General features: G+C 38.6%; 1 protein-coding gene across 1 annotated transcript; it reads right to left on the bottom strand.

Moving 5' to 3' along the window:
- Nucleotides 1-614: 614 nt before the first annotated feature.
- VIRMA (vir like m6A methyltransferase associated) lies at nucleotides 615-25,405 on the bottom strand. The gene is made up of 24 exons (XM_059815434.1): nucleotides 25,343-25,405; nucleotides 22,406-22,521; nucleotides 22,077-22,163; nucleotides 21,622-21,670; nucleotides 20,814-20,982; nucleotides 19,759-19,881; nucleotides 18,933-19,217; nucleotides 17,050-18,202; nucleotides 15,522-16,013; nucleotides 14,574-14,728; nucleotides 13,060-13,142; nucleotides 12,490-12,583; nucleotides 11,809-12,353; nucleotides 10,997-11,232; nucleotides 9,986-10,238; nucleotides 8,697-8,917; nucleotides 7,332-7,464; nucleotides 6,577-6,729; nucleotides 4,505-4,665; nucleotides 4,156-4,252; nucleotides 2,923-3,089; nucleotides 2,445-2,776; nucleotides 1,355-1,498; nucleotides 615-895 (listed from the first exon to the last, which is right to left on the bottom strand). Exons 1-24 carry the CDS (start codon nucleotides 25,403-25,405, stop codon nucleotides 738-740), a joined length of 5,469 nt encoding a protein of 1,822 aa, XP_059671417.1. The 3' UTR covers nucleotides 615-737.
- Between the last annotated feature and the right edge of the window lie 1,761 nt (nucleotides 25,406-27,166).

The raw sequence follows: 27,166 nt of genomic DNA, 5'->3' as shown, positions 1-27,166 counted from the left end.
CTCATGTTTCCCAATGAGATAACTCTAGTGCTCCTAATACATGAGCTGGAGTTACAAAGTAAATGCTAGAATGTTACCTTACTCTCCCTGAAGTCAATGACAGATTTTCTACTAATTTTAGGAGGTGTGGGATCTTATTTAACTGTCTAATCACATTACCAAAGATGTACAACAAAAACCTACACAAATTACATTTACATTTGTATTCTTCCACAGATGAATTCATTTCAGTCAATCTTCTATCACCTGCTACTTAACTGCTGTCAGATGGATCTTATTCATTAATAACTCTTAACTGGCTAAAAAAAAGGCTAATGGCTCTAAACCTGAGAGAAAAAAACTAAAATTGCCTTACATATTTTTTTTTTTTTATTATTTTCTTGCAGTAAGAAGTCACACACGAGACACCTGTACCTTTCTTTTGGCACAATAAGTATTTCAGAAGTCCTTCAAGTCTTAACTCAAAGAGGTTCTTTACTGAGTATTGTCTACTGAAGTCCACAAAAAAATGAAAACATTCTTTCAAAAAGAACAAAAAATTTACAGTTGTACACAAAAAGTCTTGAATTTTATTGAAATTTCAAGTCTTGTATCAAACAAAAACTTTTCTTCAGACAAAAATATTCTCTTGATGTCCTCCAGATACCAGTAACTCTGAATTGGTCCTTTAGTGCCGCCACTTTCTTTGTCATCTTCACAGAAGTCCACACGGTTGGGCTGTTCCATTAGGACCCATTTTATCGTGTGAAGGAACGTACATGACGACCTCTTCCACTGCCTCCACTAACAAACTTTCCTCTTGAGCCACCACTGCTACTACTATTAGCACTTGTCCAAGACGGTCCAATTCCTCCCCGGCCTCTGGAAGCACGGTCGCGAGGACTCGGTCGGTAGCCTTAAAGCAAAGAAAAGTATACTCAGTTGGAAAAAAAAAAAAAAAAAAAAGCCCTAGGCGTAGTAGCTGCTGTGAAAGCATAGGAAACAAAAACAAGATGAGACACAAACGGGGTCTGTTTTCTCCTTTCAATTTTCACTTTTCTTTTAGGCAAGCATTTTTTGCTTGGATTGGCTCTATAATTACCATGTAGGTACGAAGACAACTGAATTGCAAAAATCTGAATGCAAAATTAAGTTTCTGCGATCAAGTGTTCAATTCAGCAAGTTTTACGGATTACAGGGCAGTTCGTATGAAAGCATGTATTTGACACAGTCTCAGTGACAACTGTTCATATATGCTTAAAACATTTGCTGAATTTCAAAGTGTCTGCAGCATCCTTGCATGGTTTCATTTGTAAAGCAAAAATGAAATTCAAGGAATTTTCTATAGTTCGATGCCCATATGAATACCATGTACCTGCTGAACTTAATGGTCTCAGTGGTGGCAGTGGACCCCTGTTAAAATTGCTCTGACCACCTCTACTGTCATTGTAGGTTCCCCTGGGCGTACTCTGTGCACTCCAACTTGAGCCTCGAGCACCTTCACGACGACTGTAATTTCCTAGATAGGGAGAGAAAAATCCACACACTGTTAAGCAAACATAACTTTTTTTTTTTCATTTCAATCTTCACAATACTCAGGGTGGTAAACATAATACTTACATAATTCAAATAGATAAAGCTACTCTACATCAACATACCCTCAGTATTCTAACTCATCGAAGTCTACAAGGTATCATTATTATTATAATATTATACATTAGTTTATATATAGTATTGTATTATTATATATTATTGTATATATTATTATAGTATTATTATTATACACAGAATCAGGGGAAAATATCTCTTTTTCCAGACACAAACTCAAGTTTTCTAAAAAATTGCATTATCCAGTGCATTAAGATAGACTCCTATACCTTAGGTTTTTGTTGTAAAATACATCCTAGTATTTATAACTACTAAAGGCAAGTATATTCTGTTTCTACTGTGCAAGGACTTGCCCTAATTACAGGACCGAATGGAAAGGAATGCAACCTTGTCTGTGTATTAAAGAAACGTAACACTCTGTGGCTAGAATCTCCAGGTTCACTGAAAATTGCACCTTACTCCTGTCAGGATCTTCCATCCTTCTGTTTAAAAGCCTCATTTAAACCCAGAGATATATTGTGATGCTTGATTTCAGGAACTACCACATGACTACAAACAGTAGAAAGGGCTTTTTATTTTTCTGACTGCATCTCTGAAGCACTCCAACAGTTGCTAAAAGAAAACAGCTAACTCCTTTTGTGAGGGAGAGGGAGAGAGAGGCAACACAGGAACTCACAGCCTTGGTTCAATTTCACAGCAGTCGAGAGAACCTTTTCTAGTGCCAAACAACTTATTTCCACAACACTGCTTCAAGAACATCTCATGCAGGGATGATTAATTGCTAGTAAATTGGGTTAGTATTACTGAAGCATTTTTAGCATTCATTTATTCCAATTTTAATACATGAGACAACATACCTTTTGAAGCAGGTGGTGTAAAGAACCTGTTCTGACTGTGAAAAGCTCCTCGTCCTCCACGATTCCCTGAGAAGCCACCACGTGAAGAAATCTTCTGTGACACTTTTGGTGGCCTTTTGGCTGGTGGTATCCCATCTGGAGCAACCACTTCTTTGCTCTCTGCAGCAACAAAATCATCCACATGCATGGAGGGTGGCCTGCTTGTATTCTGTTTCCTCTGACGGAAGATATCATGTGGTCGAATTCCTTGTCCAAATCCTCCCCTGCCTCTTCCTCTTGGTGGTGGCACAACATGAGCTCTCTTTGCAGGCTCTATGTACTCAGATTTTCCACTGTCATGACAAACCATGATTTATTTAGTTAATGTAAAAATGTGTGCATGCTGAAGGTCAGGCATTCTCCATATTGGAGATGCAATCTGAGAATATACAAAACAGTGCTGAATGCATGAAATGTTTACTCACTACACTCATCTTACCTTGAAGTTATGAAGGTCTCATGCTTGTGCTTGCCAAGTTTGAACCCTTTTGTGGTTTTTGTGCGGCCAGGAGATGACGGTTCTGACAAAAATGACCTCTCCAATTCAGCTTGCAAGTCAAAGTCACTGCAGCCCTTCTCTGACAGTTCAATTAAGTCAACTTTTACCTGCAATGACAGAGTTTAGTTTTATCACAACAATCATTACTAGCACCTCTTAAGAGGAAAACATGCTGCACCAGAATGGATGACATTCAGCTAGGGCCCTTCCACTACAACAAAAAACCTCCATCCTCTACCTTTTAAAGCAGTAGTGTGGCTCAAAAAAAAAAAAAGCAGCAGTAACAAAACAAAAAAGCAGCACAGCTGCAGCAAAATTGTCTTGATGGTTCTGAATCTCAACAAAGTCAAATATTTCAAGTATGAACACCTGTCTTGTCACTAAATGACCTACAGTGATGCACTCTTTTGCTTAAGCTACAGTCCTATAAATTTATTAATACTGTTTTTATACAGGAATCAACAGTTTTGGTTTTGCTTAAGAAATTAAAAACACAAGTATCTTAGCACATAAATTAAAAAAGAATAAAACTAAAAAAGAATGAAGGTGATGAAGTCAACAGAAACTCATTTCTCACATAAGAAGTTAAGACACTGCCAATTGCTTAGTTTAAAAAAAAAAAGAATGTTATTGTATATTTCTCAAAATGACATTTAAAGTTTAGATTATAAAAATCAGTTTCAAATACTATGAAAAGTTTTTGTGCAAGTAGTTTAATTTGCTACTGCCATTTTTTCCCACTTTTGTCACTACAGAGCAAAAATGTAAAAAAAAAAAAAGTGTAGCTATCAGGCTTTCTGGATATTACTGCAATGACAGAAGACAAGCAAGGAAAAGAAAATAAATCACATCCTTTGTCTACGTTTTACACAAACTGTTGAGAAGCCCCAGCAGCAATGCAAAAGCAGGTTAGGATTGACACAACTGTTCCTCTAAAGGAGGTTACTTCTGCATTACAGCACTGCAGAAGGTGCCAATTTTGTGGCTGCTTCCGAGTGAACCTGAAGGCATTTGATAACAGCCTTTAATAAATGTCAACCCCTATATCTGGGTCAATTTACAAGGGTGAGCTCAGGAAAACAAACCATTTGGCCATATGAATTTCCAATGCTACTAGCCCAGATTAACCCTCATTTTTAAATCCAGTTCAGTCACATTAATGAAACTTTTTACCATATCCAAATCAGTATCTATTTCTTCAGCCTGAAAGGGCGAGAACCACATGGACTTCAGCTGGTCATCCATCACGTCTGCCAACACGTATGTAGTCCTGCAATAAAACAACATCAAATGCCTATTTGATTATGAACTACAACCAGCTGCAAGCATACACAGCATTACAGAACCTGAGGTGAATGTTATTGCCTTACCCTTGATACTTGCATGAAATTAAATACACTGGGACTAGTAGGTAGTAGTGACAACAGTGCTGCTTAGCTCCTGTTTGTACTATACTTACACATAAATTATTGCATTCTTAAGTAAACTACAGGTAGTATGGTCACATACTTAACCATTTTACCTGTTGTTAAACAAATTCTGAAGAGAGTCTGGTGCAGAAAGAATAGGCTCTACATCTTGGTCACTCAGCGGACAAGAATCACCTGCCGATTCCAACATCTGCCTCACTCCAACAATGTTGTCCAGTAAGGATTCAAGGCCATCATCTTCCTTAGAACGATCCTAAGTCAACACAACACAAGTCAGAACTTTTTCCCCTCCTCAGAGAAGGAAATATGCTTTTGTTAATTAAGAAAAAAAAAGGGGGAGTACTACACAAAAGTCTATCCATCCACAGACAGTGAAACTAAGACACCCAAGTACACAAACAGCAGCAGACAGCTCCTCAGTATGCTACAAAACAAACCATGTCACCACACGCACATTCTAGTCTTCGTTTCCAGTTAATGCAATAACCTCCATAACATAGTCCCAAAGAAGGCATCACCCCAGGTTTTCATTAACAAGCTCTCTGCTAGAGCATTGCAACATCCTAAGTGTCTGCTATTTCCCCTTCAGCACAGTTGTGGCTTTTAATCTTTTACCACAGATGTAGGTGGCCAGGGAAGGGACAGGAGGGAGTATAGCACTGGAAAGGCATCTGTGATCAACAGGCTGTGGAGCACCTGTTTTATGGACTCTTCTAAATTAGCCATCTACTGCACAGCTGCTATCAATTATGTAGGATTAGATTTGAATATTAGAGTTAAGTTTGCAATTAGAATCACAGAAATGTTGGATGCATTGAATTCTGCACACCTTCTAGTCCAATCCCCCCCTGCTTGAAGCACGACTATCATCAAAGCCAGATTAGGTCAGCCATAACTCTATCTAGCCACGTCTAAGAAAAAGCTCCAGTGACAGAGAGCCCACAGCCACTCTGTGCAATCTGTTCCAGTGCTGCACTTCTCAGTGATTTTTTTTTTTTTCCTTAATGTCAACCTGAACCTCTGAAGCCACAATGTGGGGTCACTGCCCCTTGTTTATCATCTGGAATTACCAAAAGGAATTTGATTCCACCACTTTTGTTACTGTCCCCCAAACAGCTGTAAGTAGCTGTGAGATAGCCCTTTAGCCCTCTTCATCAGGCTAAACAAGCTCGGCTTCCTCTTGCTTTCTCTATAGCACATGTGTTCCAGGTCCCTGACCACCTTGGTAGAACCCTCTTCAGTTTCCCTAGATCTCTCTAGAACTGGCGAGAGGGCAAAGCTGGCCAAAGGTGAATGCAGCACTTCACAGGAGAGCTCACCAGCATCCCACGGAGGCAGACAGTAAGGTCGCTTGACTTGCTGACCATGCTCCTTCCAGGATAACTCAGAACACAGTCTGCCTCGTTTGTAGTGACCATGCACACTGTCGGCCCATGTTCAACCTAACATCCACCATAACCATCTGGCCCTTTTCAGCCCAGTCCGCATCAAGGCATAGGGTTATCCTGCTCTCACTGCAGACCTTTGCGTTTTTCCTCATGACCCACACAAGCTTTCTGCTAAATCAACCCTAAAAAGTTTATTGAGGTCCCTCTGGATTGAAGCTTTGGTGTTTGTCGCATTAGTCACTCCCCCAGCTTACTGTCATCCATAAATTAGCTGATGATGTATCCATCGTTTGGGTCTCTAATGAAAACATCCAACAATATCAGCCCCACTGCTGACTCCTGGGTATTCCACTTCTTACTGGTCACCAGTAACATGAAGCCACTGCTAAGCAGTGGTTCCTGTTACTTATTACATCAACAATCTGCTCACCACTACCCAGTGCTCTCTGTTGTATGCATTCGCTGCCTTTCATCACACAGTTAACTGCCTGTGCTCTTATGGTGTGCAAATACTCTCAGCACAAGGGGATCCCAACACTACCTGAAACTTCTTAGCATTACCACAACACAAACAATAAAAGTCAGAATCCATCCTGCATCAGAATAGGTGATTTTGAACATCAGTATTAAAGAATGGCAACAGCTATCACCAATTTCGCAAGCTATGCCACAGAATTGCGCACCCTTCTCATCAAGGAGGGATAGTCTATATTGCTTTAAAAAACACGTTCAGATACAACACCGCAACATCAACTTGATTATTTAAATTCTTTTACCATAACATGTTTCTCCAGATCAAGCAGCAGGTTTTCTGGGGTTTCTTCTTTGTTCTGCAGTAGATGTTTTAACTCTGCAGTAGTTAGACCCAGCGTTCTGCCTGGATGAGATCCATCTGCTTCCATAAGGCTTCCATCATCTCCACAACATCCCTGAAATATTTGACAAGTGGGAAATAAGTATACGTAAATACTTACACTTCCACACTGCAAACCCCTTAGAATTCAAATGTACATTAGTGCAAATCTAGCAAAACAAGAGTAATCTCTTGATTTAAAAACATATTATGCAAAATATTTTAATAAAGTACACTTCAATAGGCAAGTTTAGATGCTGCATCAAGATGAATGCAATCCTTTCCTATACAAGCTGAGGTTTGTATCACAGAATTAACAAATATTTTATATTCCTTTCTATACTACATATCAATACAGCAACTCTCTTAATAGGATCCCATGAATCTAAAACCTGGACACAACAGAATGCTATTCACTTAGGAAATCAATATGAATCAATATGCCGTTCTTCCTACTGAAAAAAACTCTTACTTACTAAACATATATTCTGCCCAGCTTTCACAGATTTCATTAAAAACTAAAGATGGCATTAACACTACTGATGGAAAAGCCTTACACACCAAAATCTGCATAATCAATTGCTTTCTGAAGTAACTGCTCCTGAACGTGTCTCACACTACAGGTTTTAAAAGAAATGCAGCTGAGTTTCTCTAAGTATTCAATACATATTCACTTACCAGCGTATCAGAGTTTAGAATCTGTCGCATAAAATCCAAAAAAGAAGAGGCCAGTTCACCTGTGTCTTTGCTAAAACTAGTTATTACTCGTTTTAATACAGTGTACAGAGCACTGCTATGTTTTCTTAGAGAGCTGTTTTTATAATGAAAAGAGAGAAAATACTTTATTAGTGCATACATTGTGACCACTCCACTGTTATAAGAAAACAACATATATGCAAAATAGATTTGGTAAATTTTATAATTATCAAGTTGAGTTTCGATTATGAAGCTGGAGCTTCATTATTTTCTCTGTACTAGACTTGTTCTCCCTAGTCTACAGATATTTCAGACTGGACATATACAGCTATACATACTGCAGCAATACCTCTAATACCTGCAAAAAATTACATTTTCATCTTTGAGAGAAAAGGGATAGGACAACAGAAATTTTTCTTGCACAAGGGCCTTACGTATAAAGCAGAATCAAGAATCATGCTTGCTGTTACAATTTCACTGCATCCCATGATGCCTAACTGCAGGAACTAACCAGAAAGGTAATCACCAACACAGAAATAGCAAGGCCACGCACTGAAGGTAACAGCTAGACATATGAGAGCATAGAAACAGCATCTTTAACCTACTTATTTTTCATTTGCAGTTTGTATAGCGTCTTGCAGTCTGAGCAGCGCAGTTCTATAGCACTGCTTAGAAGAGTGTTTTGAACAACCTTTTATTGACATGGCTCCAGTTACTACCTTTTTCTCTTCAGAAACCTCACAACTTTCTTGCCTCTCTGCACCTCACCTTCAGTGGACAGAAACAGGTCCAAATACAGGACAAGGAATTAAGTGTCAAAACAACACAATACTGTCCAATTCATATATATATACTGTTCAAAAGGGAGTGGAGTCAACAGAAATAGTTAAAAAAAAATATATCTCCTCATTTCAAAAGCCCTAATTGCCTGGAGGTCAGAACACTCTGGGGAAGTGCAAACTGAATCCCCTCAAAATAGAAGGAACAACAGCTCTCCAATGTCCTAGATGAGAGCTCTAACTACTGAGTGACTCAACATGAGCACTATATCTCCTTCTAATCCTCCAGCTTCAGTGTGGGGAAATGGAGGGTACAAACCTTTTTTCAACGCTTTGTTTATTTCTTGAAAGAAAGTGCTCCTGTATGCATACTGCAGAAATCATTCAGAGGTAAAATCTCAAGTGAAAGAAGACCAAAATATTCAGTAAAACACTGAAGGCCCAAAGAGAAATGAAAGTTTAGGTGCCTTATCCTCAACATTTCCTATTAGATGAGTAAGAAATTATTTCACATTGCAGAAGTTTTGAAATAATTCTAAGTTGTCAGAGATATATTAAAATACCATACCTCTTTAAGTGATAGAAGCCATAGTCATGCTCTGTAAGGAACATCATTGTTCGGATACATGTCAGCAGACAACTGTAACTGCTCTCAGAATTAGTTAATGTTTCCATCAGACAGTCACAAATTAAGGGCATCAGCTCTTTGCTTGGTAAGGAATTGGAAAGCTGCTCTGATTCAGACACAGAGCCTTCTGATGATGAACTTGGTAAAATGAGTGCAATATCCTATAAAAAGTGATTATTATACAAATAGTAAAAAATGCATTCTGTATACCAGCAATAACTAACCATATATTAAGTCAGAAACACTAGGTTCTTTCACTACTGCTTTATCCAGTGTATCTTTTTAAAATTGGTTCTGTTAAGGGCTACAAACCATTATTGATTTTTAAAACCATAAAAGCTCCAAAGGGTGATAAGTGATAGCAGAGACACAACTAAAAGCCAAACAATCATCAGCTAATATCTTATACTTGCACACTGTTTCTTGCCTATGTAGTCAAACTGTCCCTTAATCTCAAAACATTCATCAAAATTAAGAGGCTGCAGACACCACCTAGGAAGTTTAAGATCTACTGCCCCCTCCACATTTTACATAAAATAAAACAAGATTGACTTTCACAAAGAATTTGCATGGGCAAAGAGCTCTTGTTTATATGCAAATGGTTGACTGATATCTACTGACCACCAACGCACAAATGTCTTTTGCATAAATGGGTAAGCACTAAAGCAAATAAATACATGCAACTAGTAAAACAAATAATGACATACAAATCTATGCATGCAACTAACGAGAAACTACTGGGGCTAGTCTATGAATCAGTTTTCAGATAACATTTCTTATTTTGCTCTAGTAACTTATACTTTTTTTTAATGGTGTAGTTTTATGGTAGCAGCATATCATACATATCTTTGAATTTGGAATACATTTTTAATATGTTTCAGTTAGACAACTAAGAGATACATATTTATTCAACTAGGTGATAGGTGAATAGTGACAACTCAAGTTTTGCCAGTAGCCCATGTTCCAAAAATCTTTGTGCCATTCAGTTTTGGGTCTCTAATGAGATACCACATAATGCAAAAGAGAGATCGTAAAATGAAAGTATTTACATTCAAGAGCAAGAAGACAGCAAATCTGTCAAAGCAGTCAACGATGCTCTTTTTTTTTTATGTTTTAACAATGTTGATTTTTTTTTTTATTTTGGAAAAAAACTAGGCACCTAAGAAATAACCTTATTTAATTTGTCTCCTACAATTATCAACACATTACACATTAAATATAGAAAATACCTGATCACAGAGAGATTGCAAAAGGGAAGTTACATATTCAGCGCTCTGTTGATGAGTGACATTGTCCCCAGCCGATCGCATTAAAGCCAAGAGCTCCTGGAAAATCTCTGCATACTTTTCATCACCTTTAGTAGTTCCATTGATAAGATGCAAAATAGCCAATTTACAAGCTTTGTGAGAAGCCAGGGCATCCAATAAAGCAAGCAATCGAGTGGTCTGTCCAGTGTACTGTTTCTCTTTATCTTCTGTGTTGCTGAAAGGATATCATACACTTTGAAAAAGCTGTTTTTAAGTGATCTAAAAAAACTATAAAAACAACCATTACAGGAGTCATAACTCTGAATTTTTAAAAAATCACCTGGTTTACGTACTTGAACTTACAGTTCAATTTACTTTTTGAATACTGCTCAACTTTACTAAATGACTTCTGGTTGCATAATAAATTAATAAATCTACTATGCATTTAACATACTATAGGGCATCTAATTGTGTATGGATAAATATGCTTTTATACAAACAGTATCTAACTTTATGTGGCTAATTATGCTTTTAAATAAACAGTACTCATTGTTTCAAAACCCTCTGAAATGGTAGTAGTCAACTTCCTCCAGCTTACAAACATCTACAGGTTCTCCTGTTAGCATGCAAATCACAGCATAGCAAACTTTACTGGTCTACCTTTGTTGTTTGTATCAGACAGGTCCCTTAGAAGCAGTTCACAGACAAGATAAGGCTTTGTAGGGACAGCCTGAAGAAAATCTTCCTAAAATACTTACCATAAACACACAATGTGAAACTGTCTACATCACAACTTAAAAGTATGACATGGTTGCTTGGCAACATTAAGCATTATCAGCACACAGTATACAGCACTTGTCTGAGAATTCATTCAGTTCATAATGGCTAAGTAATATTTCTGAAAGTATTTTTCTCCTGCTAAATCTACTGTACAGAACAAAGGTGAATTTAATAGTCCATTGAAGAAATCTTTGCAATAGAAAACAAAGATACCTTTGTAGGTCTTCTACAATCAGATCCAATACAGTCCTCATGATAAGAAGAGCAGTAGGTGAAGCCAAGTCACACAACTGAACACAAATACGTCTCAACATATGCTGAATAGGCTGGCAAGATGAACCAGAGAAAGATCGAACTATCTCTTGTATCAGTTTGGCTTGAACATGAAGATGCATACTCCACAGCTTCCTGGTGTTGAGTGCCACTGAAATATCATGTGGTTCAATTACCTGCAGGAACAGAAGAACAGGAGGTTTTTCCTTTCAACTTTTGTCATAAAACCTGAATTCTACCACAAGGTATAAATGAAGACTAAGTACTAATACGGTCCTCAACAAAAACATGCAATGCCATTTTCCTTATTATCACTGAGTGACAGGGCACGATTCCAGCAAATTAGGTATGCCTTTGGGAGCATGGGCTGTCACACACCTTTTACGCTTACTTATTAAAGATCACAAATCCAAGATGCATGCCAAAAGAAAGGAGACTCTTAACATCCCGAGAGTTTGGCATTCAGGGTTAAATCCAAAGGCTTCATAGCCAATCACTCAAGTAACAGAATGGAAGTCTAGATAATTTCATAAGGGACAAAAGCAAAACATATGACCGCTAATTTAAAAAGATGCTCCAAATAAGAACAATTTTGTTTCTGATGAAAAAGATGTCTCTTCAAAGAATCCATATGAACAGAAATGCTTTACAGAAACTTCAATTCATCCTTTCACATATCTGTTTTTTCCACAACTACAAAAACGGTCTAAGGGTTATACAATTCTTTAAAAACTAAATAAATTAAATTATACCTGAGTTGTCTGCATGGGCAGTGGAAGAGGCAACAATTCTGAAAGCAGTATAAGTCCAGAGAAAAAGCCTTCGGGAATTCTCAAAATTGAAGAAAGAACTTCCTTCAGCATTAAAGACCAAGTATTGTTCGCCAAAGTTTCTTCCGAAATGGTAAGTTTTTCATTAACACCTTGTGTAAAAGTCAGTAAAATATCAACAATGTCATTCTGAATTTTTTGTTCATCGCTATCTAAGCGGCCTGAGAGAGGAATAGAACACAGGAGCATGTGTAGAGAAACAAGTGCTGATGGAACACGCATGTCTTTGAATTCAAAAGATCCACCCCTCAGCAGTTCTGTTAGCATTGTTTTAAGGAGAGTAAGTGTACAGCGGGCCATAGAAATAGTAGTAACTCTGTGAAGCGTGGTGCCCATGTTGACATGGAGTCGCCAAGGCTGAATAAGTATGCTGTTCAGCTTCTGCAATACCCGAATGAAGGTGTCCATTCCCTCAGAAGAAAAGAGCTGAATAACTGCAAGATTCCATTTAAGGTCTTTCTGTTGACCTGTATGGAAAAGAAATAACATTTCTGTATGCTTAATTTCTCCTGGGCAATCACAGTTACACTTGAGACATGTTTAAGTAGAAGACTCAGAAGACTAAGATTTCTGTGTTAAGCAGTACAAATATATCAACCATACCTTCTACCAGAGGTGGTGGACATGCAACATGACAAAGAACACGAAGCGCAGTAGGAAGACCAACTCCATCTGGGGTCATCAAACTGTCAATATTCTTAAAAAAAAGGGGAGGGGGGGGAAGAGAAAAACAAAAAAGAACCCATATTACAAGGAAGGACTTTACAACAGGTATATCACTAGCTTACTATTCAAAATCTATATCTAGTTACTGTAAGTATTCCACAAAATTTAAGTTCAATTATTCCATTTTTGGAAAGCAGTCACAAATACAGCAGATGCAAAAAAAAATGGAGGGTCAACATTTGTGTTGTGGTTTTATGGTAAGCTAGAAGATTTAAATAGTTGGATCCCTGCAGCACATAGTTACCTTAGATTTTGATTCAATAAATATAAGTGAGAGCAAGAACTTGCCTAGATCATAAGCTTTAATAAAAACATCCATTTTGGATAATAGTGTGTATTTTTAAACACCGTATGTTAATACATACCTAAGATAAAAGATCAAACTACAAAAAGGTCTAAGCTTATAAAGCACAACTAAAAGATAGTACCTATCTGTATTTTACTAACCTGTTTGATATATTCAATGAGATTTGGAATACAATTTATTTCAAATCTAAGGTTTTTCAAAGGTTCAAGCCACTTGCTGAGCTCTGGAGGGAAAAAAAAAAAGACTTAAGTAACTTTTAAATGCATTTATGAACATAAAAATTCTGTAATAAAAATGTACTTAATTTATACAACAGGTACTAAGTCCAAGTGCAAAATCTGTGAGGCATACATTACACATTGCAGCTGTAGCCAGCTGTAAAGCATCAACAAAAATAAGACTTCAGAACTGGCAACAGACCTCACATACATGGACAAAATTCGTCTCAAGTCAACCTGAACACTCAAATAATTTTCATCTTATTATTTGTAATTAAACATATTTTATAAAAGACACTAAGGCTCCCACTGTCAGCTAAAGAAAAAGCCATCAAGAGCAAGGACCAAAGCACATTCGCCTTAATGTACATAACAGGTTATTACAAACCAAATACAAAACTCCTATTAAATGTTCAAATGGAGCCAATCTCTGCACCAGTAACACATATTCTCTCTGGAAGTCTTTATAGATTAACAGCCTCTCTCTTAGTCCAGAATAACCTGAAAGTCCCAATCTTTGGGGACAAGAGATTTAAACTTTTAAAACCCATAGTTCCTGAAAATATTTAAAAGAATGTGAAGGTTCAAAGGTCGACTGGATATGAATTGACAACTATTCTCAGACTGATTTCATTATTTGGTTTAATAAACTAGCGCCGCTTCTCACGAAACTGTCTGATGATCAGGTGAGGAGAAAAGAAATGAAAGCATGGCAGAGGAGGGAATTCAATTAAAATTTTGAAGAATTCTGATTTTTCAGTGCATTTAAGTTTTAGAAGAAATTGTTGGTATGCCTATGCAAGTCAGTTAAGCAGTGCAGAGCACAACTCTGGACAACAAAGCTTCAACATTCAGTTGTCAGAATAGTCCTCAGCAGGCTTTTTCCCTATCAGCTCCAATCCAAATGATTTGGGCCTCATCTGTGAGTCAACACAAGCCAGGGTACACCTTGAGACACAGTTTGGAGTTCAAAAGACTTAGTAACAGGGTAACATGGACTATTCCCTGCCAGTTGGCCTAGATGCCAGAAAACAGTCCCAGGATTATTTATTAGTATATACAGACCCTATAAGGCTACATCACTAAAGGAAACAAAAGTAACAGTCAGCTCACTCACTAGTTTAGTCCATTTTACTAAAATTTGCTCTATTTTCAACACAGATATAATTTCAAACTTCCTGTAATTATCCAAAATTCATGGTAGTTAATATTGCTTGAAAAATAATTTAACTATAAAGAATTTCCTATTTAACTCTAATTAACAGAAAAAAAAATTACACATTATCTCAGTGACTCAACTAACGAGATGCAGCTGGAAAAGGAATTTCATTATACACATTATCCAAACCAGATGATCGTGAAGCACCAATTACCCACATATAAAAGGTTTCTTCTATACATTCAAACAATTCAGCTGATAATGACACATACTGTACCTTGCAATTTGGTGTTATTTTCGTCTGCCTTACAAAGCTTCAGCAAAGGCGCTGAGTGCTGTTCCAACATTTGGACATCACTGGAAGATTGAACGACCAGCAAAACAAGGATGCAGGCATAATTATAAGCAACTGACTTCTTAGACTTTGAGTCTCTGAAATACCAAGAAGGATTTTCTTTAGATCTCAACTAATGCAACTGAATATTTGTTAGATTTTTCACTCTCTGACCCCTAAAAATCTACCTACAGAACTGTTACCTTCACCAAGACTTGCCCCATATAATTATCAACCAAAAAAAGCAAACCACCAAACCCCCCAAAAAAAAATTCTCCTATGCTTTTTGAAAATGGAAAGCTTTCTTTTACATTTACTTCACACTTATTTCAGCATCCACAAAAGATGAGAGCTGAAAGCACTGACAAGAGTCAGGTAGCAAACAAACTTCTCCATAACCTTGTCTGTTTTTACAAATCTTGCTTTAAAAGCACTGCTACCTAAAGTAGTGAAACTGCCTGTCCAGAGAAAATAATGACTGTTTTTAACATTTACAAGAACTTACAGAACTGAGAGAGTCCCACACTAGAAAAGTGTCCAGTGTCATTTCCCCAATCAAATCTTTTGCTCATTTCACAGTCAAGTTTTATGCTTGAATGAAAACTGCCTACTTACTGATTTTTTTTTTCACATAGCCAAAAGTCTGACCTATATCACAACACCTTTGTGGATGACCTACACAGATTGTGGGCATTAAGTACTTGATCGCAAGTGACAGGCCTGATTTTCTACTACGTTCTTCTACTTAAAACTTACTTCTACTTCTTGTTTTGGTTTTAAACAAAAAGATCACGATCTAAAAGAAAAACTATTTTAGATTTACTGAATTACTTATAAAAGGTAGATACTTTTCAAATTTAAAAACCTAAAGAATATAAACACTTAAATTACCCTAAAGCTTCTTTGGAATAGTACTCCATTAAAGTAATAAGACTTTGGAGATTTTTCTCCAGATTGAATACATGAGCCACTGCAGATCTTCCCACAGGGTTAAAGGTAATCAAGTAAAGGTTGTGAAGTGTTCCCAGCAGATCCGAATGGTCGGTCTCCTCACTGGCTGTGCACCGCTGAAAGTGGCAGAATAATTCTGAAATGCACTGTAACGTCTGTGTCGAATGCAGGAGCCACAGGGCAAAAGTATCCTCATTGGCACCATCCGATTGGAGACCTTCCTCTTGATCCGGATCAGAAAACTGGCAAAGTGCTCTAATCAACAAGTTTGTTGCTTCATACTCAGAAATAAAGAAAAGAAGACCCTTCTGTGACTGTGCCAGGAAACGCAATATATCTCGTATAGCTTGAAGCACACCTGGATGTGCACCTGTCACTGGAATAGACAGTAGCAAAGTAATGCATTCCAAGAAATGGTGACTATGAAGATATCTGAAAAAAATGTATGGCAAAGAATCAGTAATACTACAATCATCTGTCAGCTCTGCACAATAACATATACAAAATTACATGCCTTCTAGCTTCAGCACTTACTGTTCTGTGGACTATGAGAAATAACAACTAATTATGAAGTAGTACAAAATTTTAATCATACAAAACATAATTGTTATAATATTTACAGGAAATAAATCCCTAAACATATAGTACTGATTTTAAAAAACATCAAAACAAAAAAACCCTCACCTTATCTACAAACAAAATAACACTTTACCTTTTCTTAAATTTGCTGTATTTGAATCATCATTAATGCTGCATTAAATGTTTTTAATGTGCTAAGAAATTGATCATTATAGCACATGCAAGAGGTGATTTGGAGATTGTTTGCATGTAGGTACTTATATTCAGCCATGACTTACGCCGCTACTATCAAGGAAACCCGTTAGTATTTAGAGAAATACTTTCTAGACAGAAACTTGCTAACAGAGAAATAACCCATGGGATCCTTTACATGGCTGAAGGCAGATAGGCCTCTAATCCTCTGCCTGTGCTCTGAAGCAGTGAGCTACACTGACACAACTGTATGACTTCTTACCAGGGCTGGCTTCTATCTTGCCACCTCAGCATACAGACAGAGGTATTCCAGACTTGTTTTATCCATACACATAGACATGTTCCAAGATGACAAAGGGAAAACACTCTAGATCTATAACATTCAAATATGCACCTGTACAGCACCTAGCACAACTTGTCAGGATCTGTGAATGCAACTGAAGTGCCAGCATGGCACCAATAATAACAAGAGGTTAACTTCTTGTTATATGCATGCTAGGTTGATTGAAAGCCAACAAAATAACAGGTATATTAACTATCAAACTCTCTCAGACTTTAAAAGCACAATCTAGAATCCTCCAATAAAGTATGAAGTGAAACATCTAGGGAAGTGTTAGTCAACAAGCTCACCCCTAAAAAATATCTGTATCAAGTTGGAGCAAATACACTCTAGAACATGAACTTGCAACTGCCTTACCTAAACAGGACAGGGTAAGGATCATCCCTTTCTGGAGGGCCTGTAATGCGTGCCATAGTTGGGAAAGATTTCACAGGTGGCTGAATCATTGTATGAGGAGCAGTTTCCATCAAATGGAAGATTTCTTCAAGAAGACTAACAAGTTTTTCCATCTCTCCTTCGCTTATATTAGAAGATTCCAAAAGATGATCCATATCCATAGGAGCCTCCACATCATTCTCATATTCTTGGTTGGTTCTTTCAAGTCCTGCCAAGTCCTGGTCTTGTTCTGGCTCCGTGTGATTAGGAAGAGAAGGAGTGTTCTCTGCTAACTGATCAACCACCTTTTTAATATCCGACAGAATCTCATAGAAGTGGCATTTCTGGAGAATTGCAGAACCAGCAGTAACTACTCTCACAGTCTGGTCTAATAGTATGAGTTCCAGGAGTTTCTGGTAACCACTTTTTTCATGTACATCTACACCGCCCCTTAGAAACATTTCCATTCCCTCAGTCATGCTAATAACACTATCCAAAGCTTTAAAAGCATTAAGTTTAAGGGAGGATGATACATGATCTGCAAACAACAGTTCAAATAACACATTAATAACTCCTGCCTGCAAGAGTGCCGTTATTCCTTGAGTCCCACATTCTCCTAACGATGATACCAGTTTTGTCCCAGCTTTGAGTTGTCGGACATTCAAAGCAATGGGCTGTTTGAGAGCTACCTGAAGGTTTAAAGCTTGCAGGGTCCAGTCTACTAGCTGGGTAATATAGTCTTGCTTTGTGTCTTTCACCTGCAGGTAGCTCAATCCTTTTACTATTAAACTCGGAACTTCTTCTAATGCAGTGACCCACTTTGCACCCCTTTCCTCTTGATATAATTCCAACAGTTCAGTTAATTTAACTGAGGCTTCCACTGCCCCTGAATTTTCTTTTTCTGGGTCTTGGTCCTTTATTTTAGCAACTTCATTTTCAAATACAGTCTTGTAAGGGCAGCTGAAGTATAAAAGAGGTCCAAGCTCCCTTTCAAAAGGTTCATAAGTCACAGGAGGCACAGAGGCCAAATCCTCGGGAGTATATTCAATATCAAAGCTTGGATACTTAAATGTTTCACGTTCCAGATCAGCAATTCCATCTTCATCACTTGAAATCTGCTCATATCCATCATCGCCTAAAAAGAAAAAGGTTCAGTTATGAAATGAAATCAATTATGGATAAACCAGTCCACAATTGCTGAGAATCTGCTCAAAATAAAAAAAGTAATAATTTAATACAAATGTTACCGGTTAGAGAACAATCGTACACTAACATACAGAAAGCTTTCTCTCTCCAAATGTAAGTGAAAGCCCCAGTTGACAGATCTTTTTATGTAATAATGGAGATATTTAAAAGAATGTATAAAGCAAAAAGTTTAACTAGGGTACACATTACTACAAGCATGTTGACCAATTTTCTTCCTATGATTGCATCTATCATAAAACTTCTAGCCTGAAATTTTGCACAGGCATGGGTGGGAACTTTAAGTAATACAACAAGGTGACTACTGACATTATTACATAAACAACTTTATTTGACTTTTAATTAAGAAATAATTTCTTTCACCACTTTCCTACATTTTTAAACAAAACATAACAAGATCAAATGTTCATTCTCACCTATAAAAGCTGTATCTATTTTCCTCTATTTACAGAAAGTAACAGGAAGATTTACTACAAAGGAATAAATATTCCACAGCAAAATACTGTTCTCAAGAGATGTCAGAACCATAAATAAGGCAGACAATGGTGCAATGACCAAGGGAAAAAATATCCAGTTCTCTTCGCACTTAATCATCATAATGGTACTGCCATCAATATTTCATAAACCTGATTTTTTTCTTAACTTTTTACAACTTCACTTACCTTCACCTTCTTCCTCATCTTCACCTTCTTCTTCATCTTCATCTTCATCCTCCTCTTCCTCTTCCTCATCAGCAATACTCTCTACTGTATGCCCATCATCATCATCCTCATCGTCGTCCTCCTCAACATCCACATCATCTTCATCTTCTCCTTCTTCTGGTTGATCTTCCTCCACTTCTCCATCATCAGAATACTGGCTTTCTTGATGAATGGATGTTCGATCAGGAGAAATGGGCTCAAAGTAATCCTCCCTATGGTCCACATCATCTTCTTTTTCCCCAACCACTAAAAATATATACAAAGTTTAAGAAATAAGAGTACTTCTCTGAAATCCAATGCTCAATAATATGTTTTAGAATTCTGCATTACACATAGTAGAGATACAAAAAAAGTATCTTGAAGAAAATCTTCAGATTATTTGACTGAACACAAGCAACAGTCACTCAGTTCAGTAAGACTATAAAGAAATATGTAAAGAGTCCTTGGCACTTTTAACCCATAGGGAGACCAGAGAACTCGGCAGATGCTGCAGAGGGATGGAGAAGAACAATGAATATCAGAGTCAACAGAACTTTTATATAAAATATGAGCAGCATGTTCAAGCAGTGTACTTGGTCAACAGCTAATATTCTCAAATCTACTAACTTTTAAATTGATACAGTTTAACATAGCCAACAGATTTTCTTTCAAATCCCTTTCCTAAAATTTAATCTGTCCAGCAGGAGTAACAGCAGACAGGAAACCTCACACTGGGCAGGAACACAGAATTCTGCCTCCACTAAGCAGTGACGTACAGCAGATAAAACACAGTTTGTTCTCATTCTACCTGACACTGGCATAGGTTCATCCTCATCATCATCAGGAGGAGGAGGGCCTGGAGGTGTCCTTGGTCCCCTAGGTTGTGGTCTTGGAGGGCTGCCATTGAACTGGTCTTCTTTCTCTCCATCAACTGTATTTATTGTGAGAATAAAAACTTGCATTTAATGGAATCACCAGAATAGAAGCAGGAAATTGTAGTTTTTCAGTGCTACTTCTGACTAGGGAATACCTTCATTTCCCAGCTGTTACTTAATCTGTATTCTGCATCTGCAGTATGTGAGGCAATTTTCTGAAGTCACTTTTGATGTAAACAAGAGCTACATCAATAAAAAACCTTATTAACACTTCTGATGTTTTTTTAATATAATACTAGGTTAAAATCAGCATGAGTAATTGCCATTTTTGGCTTTGACACTAGCAAGACTGTAAGTCTACCAATAACATCTGAGTTATTTTAAAAAAAGTTTACATTTTAATCAACTGCTTTTTACAGTTTACAACTGGTTTTTACTACAGAGAGTATTCAAATTTTGCAGCCCAATAGCTGTACCTTGAACAAGAGAGTTCTAATTTTAAATCTAAAACCAAAAATGAAGCAGAAACTTCATCATGGATTCTATTCATGGCTATTCTAACACCAATGCAAAGCAAACACTTCTGCAATGTACTTCACACACAAGACGCAAAAAAAAAGGTAATTATGACTGTGAAATTTTCTTGTTATGATTTCAATACTATTCTAATCACTTTTTTGATATTTCAATCATCTATATTTTAATGAGTTCACATAAATTAAACTGCATTTTGACCATCCTAAGTAATTAGCAATAGCTCAAGACACCCAGCCTCAAAAAAGCACTACACAAGAATCTGCTTAAAACCATTCAATATCAATCTAAAAGAAAGTACAAAAAGTAAAGGACAAAGACATAAAGCTAGAAAAATAAAGCCACTGAAATCTAAAATGTTAAAGAACTGGGTTTTTTTCAGATGGGATACTATAATGTTAACTTAAAAAAAAAAAGAAAAAAACAACAATCTATGTCTTCTCACAATGCTTACCATGTTTTGGGTTTCTTTTCAAACCAGGCTGTTGCTGGGGAGGTGGTGGCGGAGGTGGGGGTGGAGGAGGTGACTCTCTCTCATGACTTATTACCCTGTCGACTGAGCCATATATTGCCAAAGTCAGACAGTTGTACCACCCTCTTAGAACTAATCCATCCGTGTTGACCTGTTTTTTTAAAAAAGAAAAAAAAAGAAAAAGCACTTAAAAACAACACAAGACAACTTCAGAAAAGTATTTTATTTTAATATCACTGTATCAGTATCTGCATAAATGCAAGAAAGAAGAACCAAACATTAAAATGTCTCTTTACCCTACATTTTGAAAACTAAGAAAACTTTAACTATATCAGTCATTACAACAAAAAAAAAATCTTTCTCTAAACACGTTCAATTCCTTTCAGTATATTACTTAATCTACTACAGCCTAATAATAAAAAAAAACCAACATTACCATGGGTCACACAGACACTGATCTGAATGAAATAAACCCAAACAGAACTGAAAATTACGTGCTTAGCTGTGGCCTGCAGCCACAGCATTCTGATTCATCTTTGCTCATAAGTACAGAACAACAGAACTATCCACTAGTTATGTTGGTAATCTACATAGCAATTGTAGAAGATTTGATTGCTTGACAACTCATGCCATTATAGATGCAGACTCTGAAGTAATGAGTATCTAAACTACAGGCAGGTTTTAGATCTTAAGCAATAAATGCTTTACACAGTGCTAACACACCATACGCAACCATATTTATACCTAAATGACAGACGTAGAAAAGGAGGTTTAAATCACATTGCATTACCTTTGCATTGGGTCTGAAAATAATTGAAGTGTTTTCATCATATTCAAGGCTGTTAAATAAAATACACCAAGTTATTTTTCCATTAATATAAAGCATGTTTACAGAAATGAAACACAGCAGTACTAAATGCATAAGCCAATAATAAAACACTGAACAAATACATGCTCTTAAAAAGAAGAGTGCAAAATCAGTTATTTCTACAAAACACTTTTCATTAATATATAAGGGCTCTGGAAGTTTAAAAAATAGCAGCATCTTTTCTTCTTTTAAGCATGAGCCTCTGTCCTCCCACACAGATTGGAGGAAAAGCAAAAGAACACAAACTAGCAAAAACCAGACCAAACATGAAAATCATGAGAGAAACAGATTTTCTATTATGCATTTTCTGCACTAAAAAATTCTCAGGAAGAAAAGGTAGATAATGAAGTCACGTGCTAATCTTGAAAAGTACTTACCTCCCCAGCCTATCAAAAACAGGGGCACTTGGCTTGCTGACATTGTTGAAAAACAAGTCCAGTTGAAATGTATGTGGGGATGTCTCTCTGGAAACAGAACAAAAGTAAAAATGAAATCTGATGAGCTCCTTATCAGAGTAAGTAGGACTAACACGGGAAAAAACCTTTAAATTATACTGTTTAAATAATTCTCCAAAATAATTACAAGTTTAGCAGACACATAAATGTATTTTACCTTTTTATATAGGAGGTTCTATTGAGATACACAAGTTCAAGAAAAAATAACAGGAAGGTGTTCCTGAATCAGATACCTTGTATCTTTCACTTACCCATAAGCTCTATTGTCAGGCAAACTTGTGTGAGCTCTCACTCCTGGAGGAATGACACGTACTTCATTTATGTAAACCACGCATGGAAAACGAACTACATCTATATTGGTACTCTGCTACAAAACAAAGAATAAAGGAAGTCTAAGAAACATAAAATGGAAACAACATAATATACTCACATTCTTTACCAACCAAATTAAGGTTGCAATCCTAATAATTACAAAATTCAATTCTGTAAAATGCTAAATACTGTTAGACAGGAAAGTTGGTTTTTTTTAATAATCTTCTGGCACATTTCATATATTTAACACTGTTTTTTATAAAAAGCGTCACTGGTTTATTTACATGATTAGTTCCCTTTGTTTGTGAGAATCTTCTAAACAGTAACAGGGTTTTTTCTAACAGAACATACATTGGTAAAGGTAACAACTGGAATTTAAATTATTAACAAAAGACTGAGCATATTGTTCCCTTTTAAAAAAAACATATCAATTTTATAATTAAAAGAAAATGTGTTTTTTAATTTTAAACATTAGCAAATGTTCTACTTCAAATGTAATATTAGAAATGATGGTACTATAAATCTGTTCTACTAGACCTGTACAAAAATTCCATACAATGCTCATTTCTCCAGTTTTGCAACAACATCTGGAAACCTTTTGCAAATAACTTTTCTGTTTACCACACAGAAAGAGCAAGTATAAAGAAAAGTTACACTTCAGCACTCCTAAGTTGTTTGTACAAACTAGGAAGTAATCATAAAGTCACAGTGACTTCCCATGTAGCAGCCACCAAATTAATGCTGAAAGTCTCCTCTCACTAGATTCACTATATTAGGTCTTATTACATTTATACATCATCTCTATCATATATACACTTACAAAATAGTAAAGATGATCAACTATATATCCAACTGTAAGCATATAAAGACTTTCTTGAACAGAAGCTCAGAATCACATTTCTCACTGAATGTTTACAATTAGCAAATTGGATTAGCAAAAGACTGCACTAGCAAAAAAAAAAAACCACAATCCACAAAACCAAACAACTGATCTAAGTATCTACCAACATAACTAAAAAAATAAAAATTAAAAAACAGATTGATCTGCAGTCAAAAGTCATAAAACTTTCATCACAATCAGAAAGCAAAAGAAACCCCAAAATTACCAGCGTAAGGCAAGGAAGTATGAAGATTTTTAGAAAACTAATAAGCAAAGAAATAGTCACAAGTAAAGTTTTAAAAAGAATATTTAAGCATGTGCTTTTGGGCACATATTACTGTCATTTGTTAAGAACTCTATGCATACATCCTTTAGTACACAAATACAACATCTTACACTAAGGGCTAACGTATTACAAGCAGGGTGGTAGAACAAAAGGAACCCCACTATGACAGAGAGCATAGCCTTAGGAACAGGAACGGGGTGACTGTAGCCTGCGAAGAGTGATGGTTGTGGGAGCTCTTTGTTTTGCCTTTAAAAGAAGGTGTATGTGCCACATGTGAGACTCAGGTTTCTGGAGGAAGGGCTGCTGCTGTGTCCCCAGCAGCACTGCCCAAAGACAGACAAATTCCTGCTTAAATGATATGGGATTACGCCCTGACAGCCACACATCAACATCATCACGATGGCAAGTGAACCCAATCTACTTTCTACTTTCCCTCCAATACATTAAAAAAAAATAACTACATCAGAACTGTTCAACGCATGTTAAACTGCATAGCTAAGTGAAACAAATAATTTTATTAGAAAACTCAGCAGTACTTTTCAAGAATTGCAAGTTCGAAGGCAAGACTCACGATCCATTTAGCTGAAGAATTAGCATAACATAAAGAAGTCTTTCCTGCAACGTGTAAAATACATTTTCTATTTCTTTAATGAAAATTCAATACGGTTCAGGTTTGGAAAATGTCCCTGGCAAAAATGAAAGTGCCAGAAAATGTTATACACAATTAAAACCTTCAATAAGAGAACATACTGTCCTGGAGGGAAGAGGAGTGGCTAGTGTTTCCTAGCCAGGGGAACGGCAGTGGCTAGCATTTCCTGCCCAACACCGTCTTAAACAGTAAAACCAAAAATACATGTGTGTCTCCCTGATCCCAGCAGCTAGAAAGGATTCCAGAATAGCTTCCCATTTGTTTTTAATTGCAGCACCAGCTCAAAATACTAAACTTTCTTTCCCTAACGCCTGTCCACGAACACAGCACCTTTCTCAGGTTACACTACACTTTGTGTTTTCCCCCTCATGGTCCCCTTCTTCCACCCTGAACAACACAGAGCCCTGGGCAAACCTGCTGCAACACAACCAACAGGATCCCAACAGCCTCGAAGTGGAATATTTCAATGAACTCCCACTGCTAAAGGAAGTTCGAAATACTCCTTTTGCTCACGAGGCATACAGGCTGCATAAATCTAAGGGAACATCTCACACGCACACAAATACTTATCCTCCTCATTAACCACAGAAAAGCATTCGGTATCGCTCAACTGGACAGGCATGGCCCTCTGCCTGACTTCCTCCCTTACGGGCTTCTCCAAGCAGTTTTATCCTTTTTGTTTCCCACTACCTTCTTCCCCCCGTCACCTCCTCCCTCCTGTCCCACCACCACAGGCTCCCTCAGCCCCCTGCCCGACGCACCCCGGGCTGCCAGGACAGCGGTGGGCTGGGCGCACCCCGGGGTCCGGCGCCGCGGCCCGAGAAAGGCTTCGTGGGCAAGGCAGGGAGGCAGCGGAGATCCCCCCGCGGCGGGCACCTGACCAGGGCCTGCTCCCTCCTGCCCGGCCACCCGCCGAAGCGAGGGCCACCGCCGGGGCCTACCCCAGCCCCGCTCGACCCAGCAGTGCTCCGTGCCCCGCAGCCGCCGCGGCCCAGGGAGGCCCCGACGCGGGAAGAAGGAATAGGAGGGAAGCAGCGGCCCCAACGTCCTCGCCGCGTTACCTCCGCGCTCTGGTGCTTGAACGTGTCTAAAAACAGCAGCTCGGTTGCCGTGTCCACCGCCATCTTGGCTCGGCCGAGGGGGAAGGGCTTCCGGGCGGCAGCGAGAGCGCTTCCGGGCCGCCGCCGTGCCCGGGGGCGGGGAGGGGCGGGGCTGCGGGAGGCGGGCGCCGGCCGTTGCCCCGCCCGCCCTCAGCGCCCTGAGGGGAAGCGGAGCTGGGGCGGGCGGCGGCCGTCGCGGGGCTTCCGGCGGGCGAGGCCCCGAACCTGCCGCCCCCGCTGCACCCCGGCCCGGGGGAGGCGCGGGGCCACTCGCGGCGCTGCCGAGTGCACCGGAGCAGCGCAAAGGCTCGGGGAAGGAGGGCGGGGGGGCCGGGCGGCCTTTCCCCTCAGCGATGGCTGCCCGCTGGAGGCAGCGGAGGGAGAGCTGCGGGTCGGCGGCGGGAGCGGGGTCGCTGCCGCGGCAGTCGTGCCTGCAGGTTGGGCTTGTGAGGCGGGGGCCGGTGCCCTCGTGCGGTGCCCCTGCTCTCCAGAGACCGAGCTCGGTGTGCATCGCCGTGAGTTTGGCTGTGCGCCACTGCAGTCTGCTCCAAGGCTTGGTTCTGCTTGGTTTCACAAGCTTTAGCTCCAGCTCAACACGGGCTAAATTCTGTCCTGCTTGAGAAATCTCCTTTGCAGCCTTTCCATATTTAAAACTAACCCTTTCCAGATGTAAGAAATTGTCACTTCTCTCAAGTACCTGTAGAACAATTGCTTGCAACCTTTCCGCAGCTCCCGCTGTTCTTGTTTAGCATCCAGTGCCCTTCTGCAACAACAACTAAGTTGTACGTGCATTAGAGACACCGTGAAGCCAAAGTCAGCTGTGGCCAGGAGAATGATGTGGAATTGATCTTACGCAAGCGATGTGTAGTTACACAAGTTCTGTGTACAAGCTCTACGTCTATAATAGCAAAACTGCGCCATGTGCCTTTAGAGGAAGGCTAGAAAAGGGTGTGTAACATCTCTGAACTGCCGACTGGAGCCTCAGCCATATCCCTGCACTTTTCTTAATGGTGATAATTATACCTTACCCATGTCTTGTTTCTGGAACAGCTTCTTAATGAAATAAGCTGTTTTCTATGCGCACCAGGAATTGGTGAGTCCCTTTTTTGTTTCGGTAGCTAAGCTTGCTGCTCTCAGAGCTCCGGAGTTTAACTTGCACCAGGGGTGGCAGTCCTCTAGGTTGGACTTTATGTGAAAACTTTGCATCAGTTTAAACAAGGGTGTGGTTCGATACATCCATTTTCAGTGGTGAAACGAGTTCAGGAAGTTCCTGTCCCCACACCGCATGTTGGGGAGCTGGGCCACAACGCGCAGTTCCACAACCAGTTTTATTGGCACACCTGAAGAGGTGTTCTGTGGCAGTGCAGGGAGTCTCATCAACTGGAATTGCTTCTGAATCCACTGAAAACACGGTACTGCCTCCTCATACTGTTTCAACAGACGTAGTTAAAATACTGCAAATCCCTTCACAGAAACATGTCAGAATTTGAGAATCAAGGGGCCTCCTTGGCCGTGTAGGCAGGTTTGCCCGCTCTCTTTCTTGCCCCAAGCTGGGACCCTCTCATCCTGATGGATAAATATATCTAAACTCCTGGAATTAAATATAAATTTTGAATATAGAAAAACAAAACTTGAATGTATATGTATTTTGCTAAATCAGTGCAATGCCTTACAGCCGCTAGTGACACTTGCCATGGCATATTTGAGTTATGTTTATGGGCTCTTTGGAGACTTCTATGTGAGAATAGCTTTGCAGATCTACTCCAAACATGGGCATCGTTGCGC

Source organism: Gavia stellata, chromosome 3, assembly GCF_030936135.1.
Source record: "Gavia stellata isolate bGavSte3 chromosome 3, bGavSte3.hap2, whole genome shotgun sequence".
NCBI classification, from domain to species: domain Eukaryota; kingdom Metazoa; phylum Chordata; class Aves; order Gaviiformes; family Gaviidae; genus Gavia; species Gavia stellata.
This window is presented reverse-complemented; position numbering and strand designations above follow the sequence as displayed.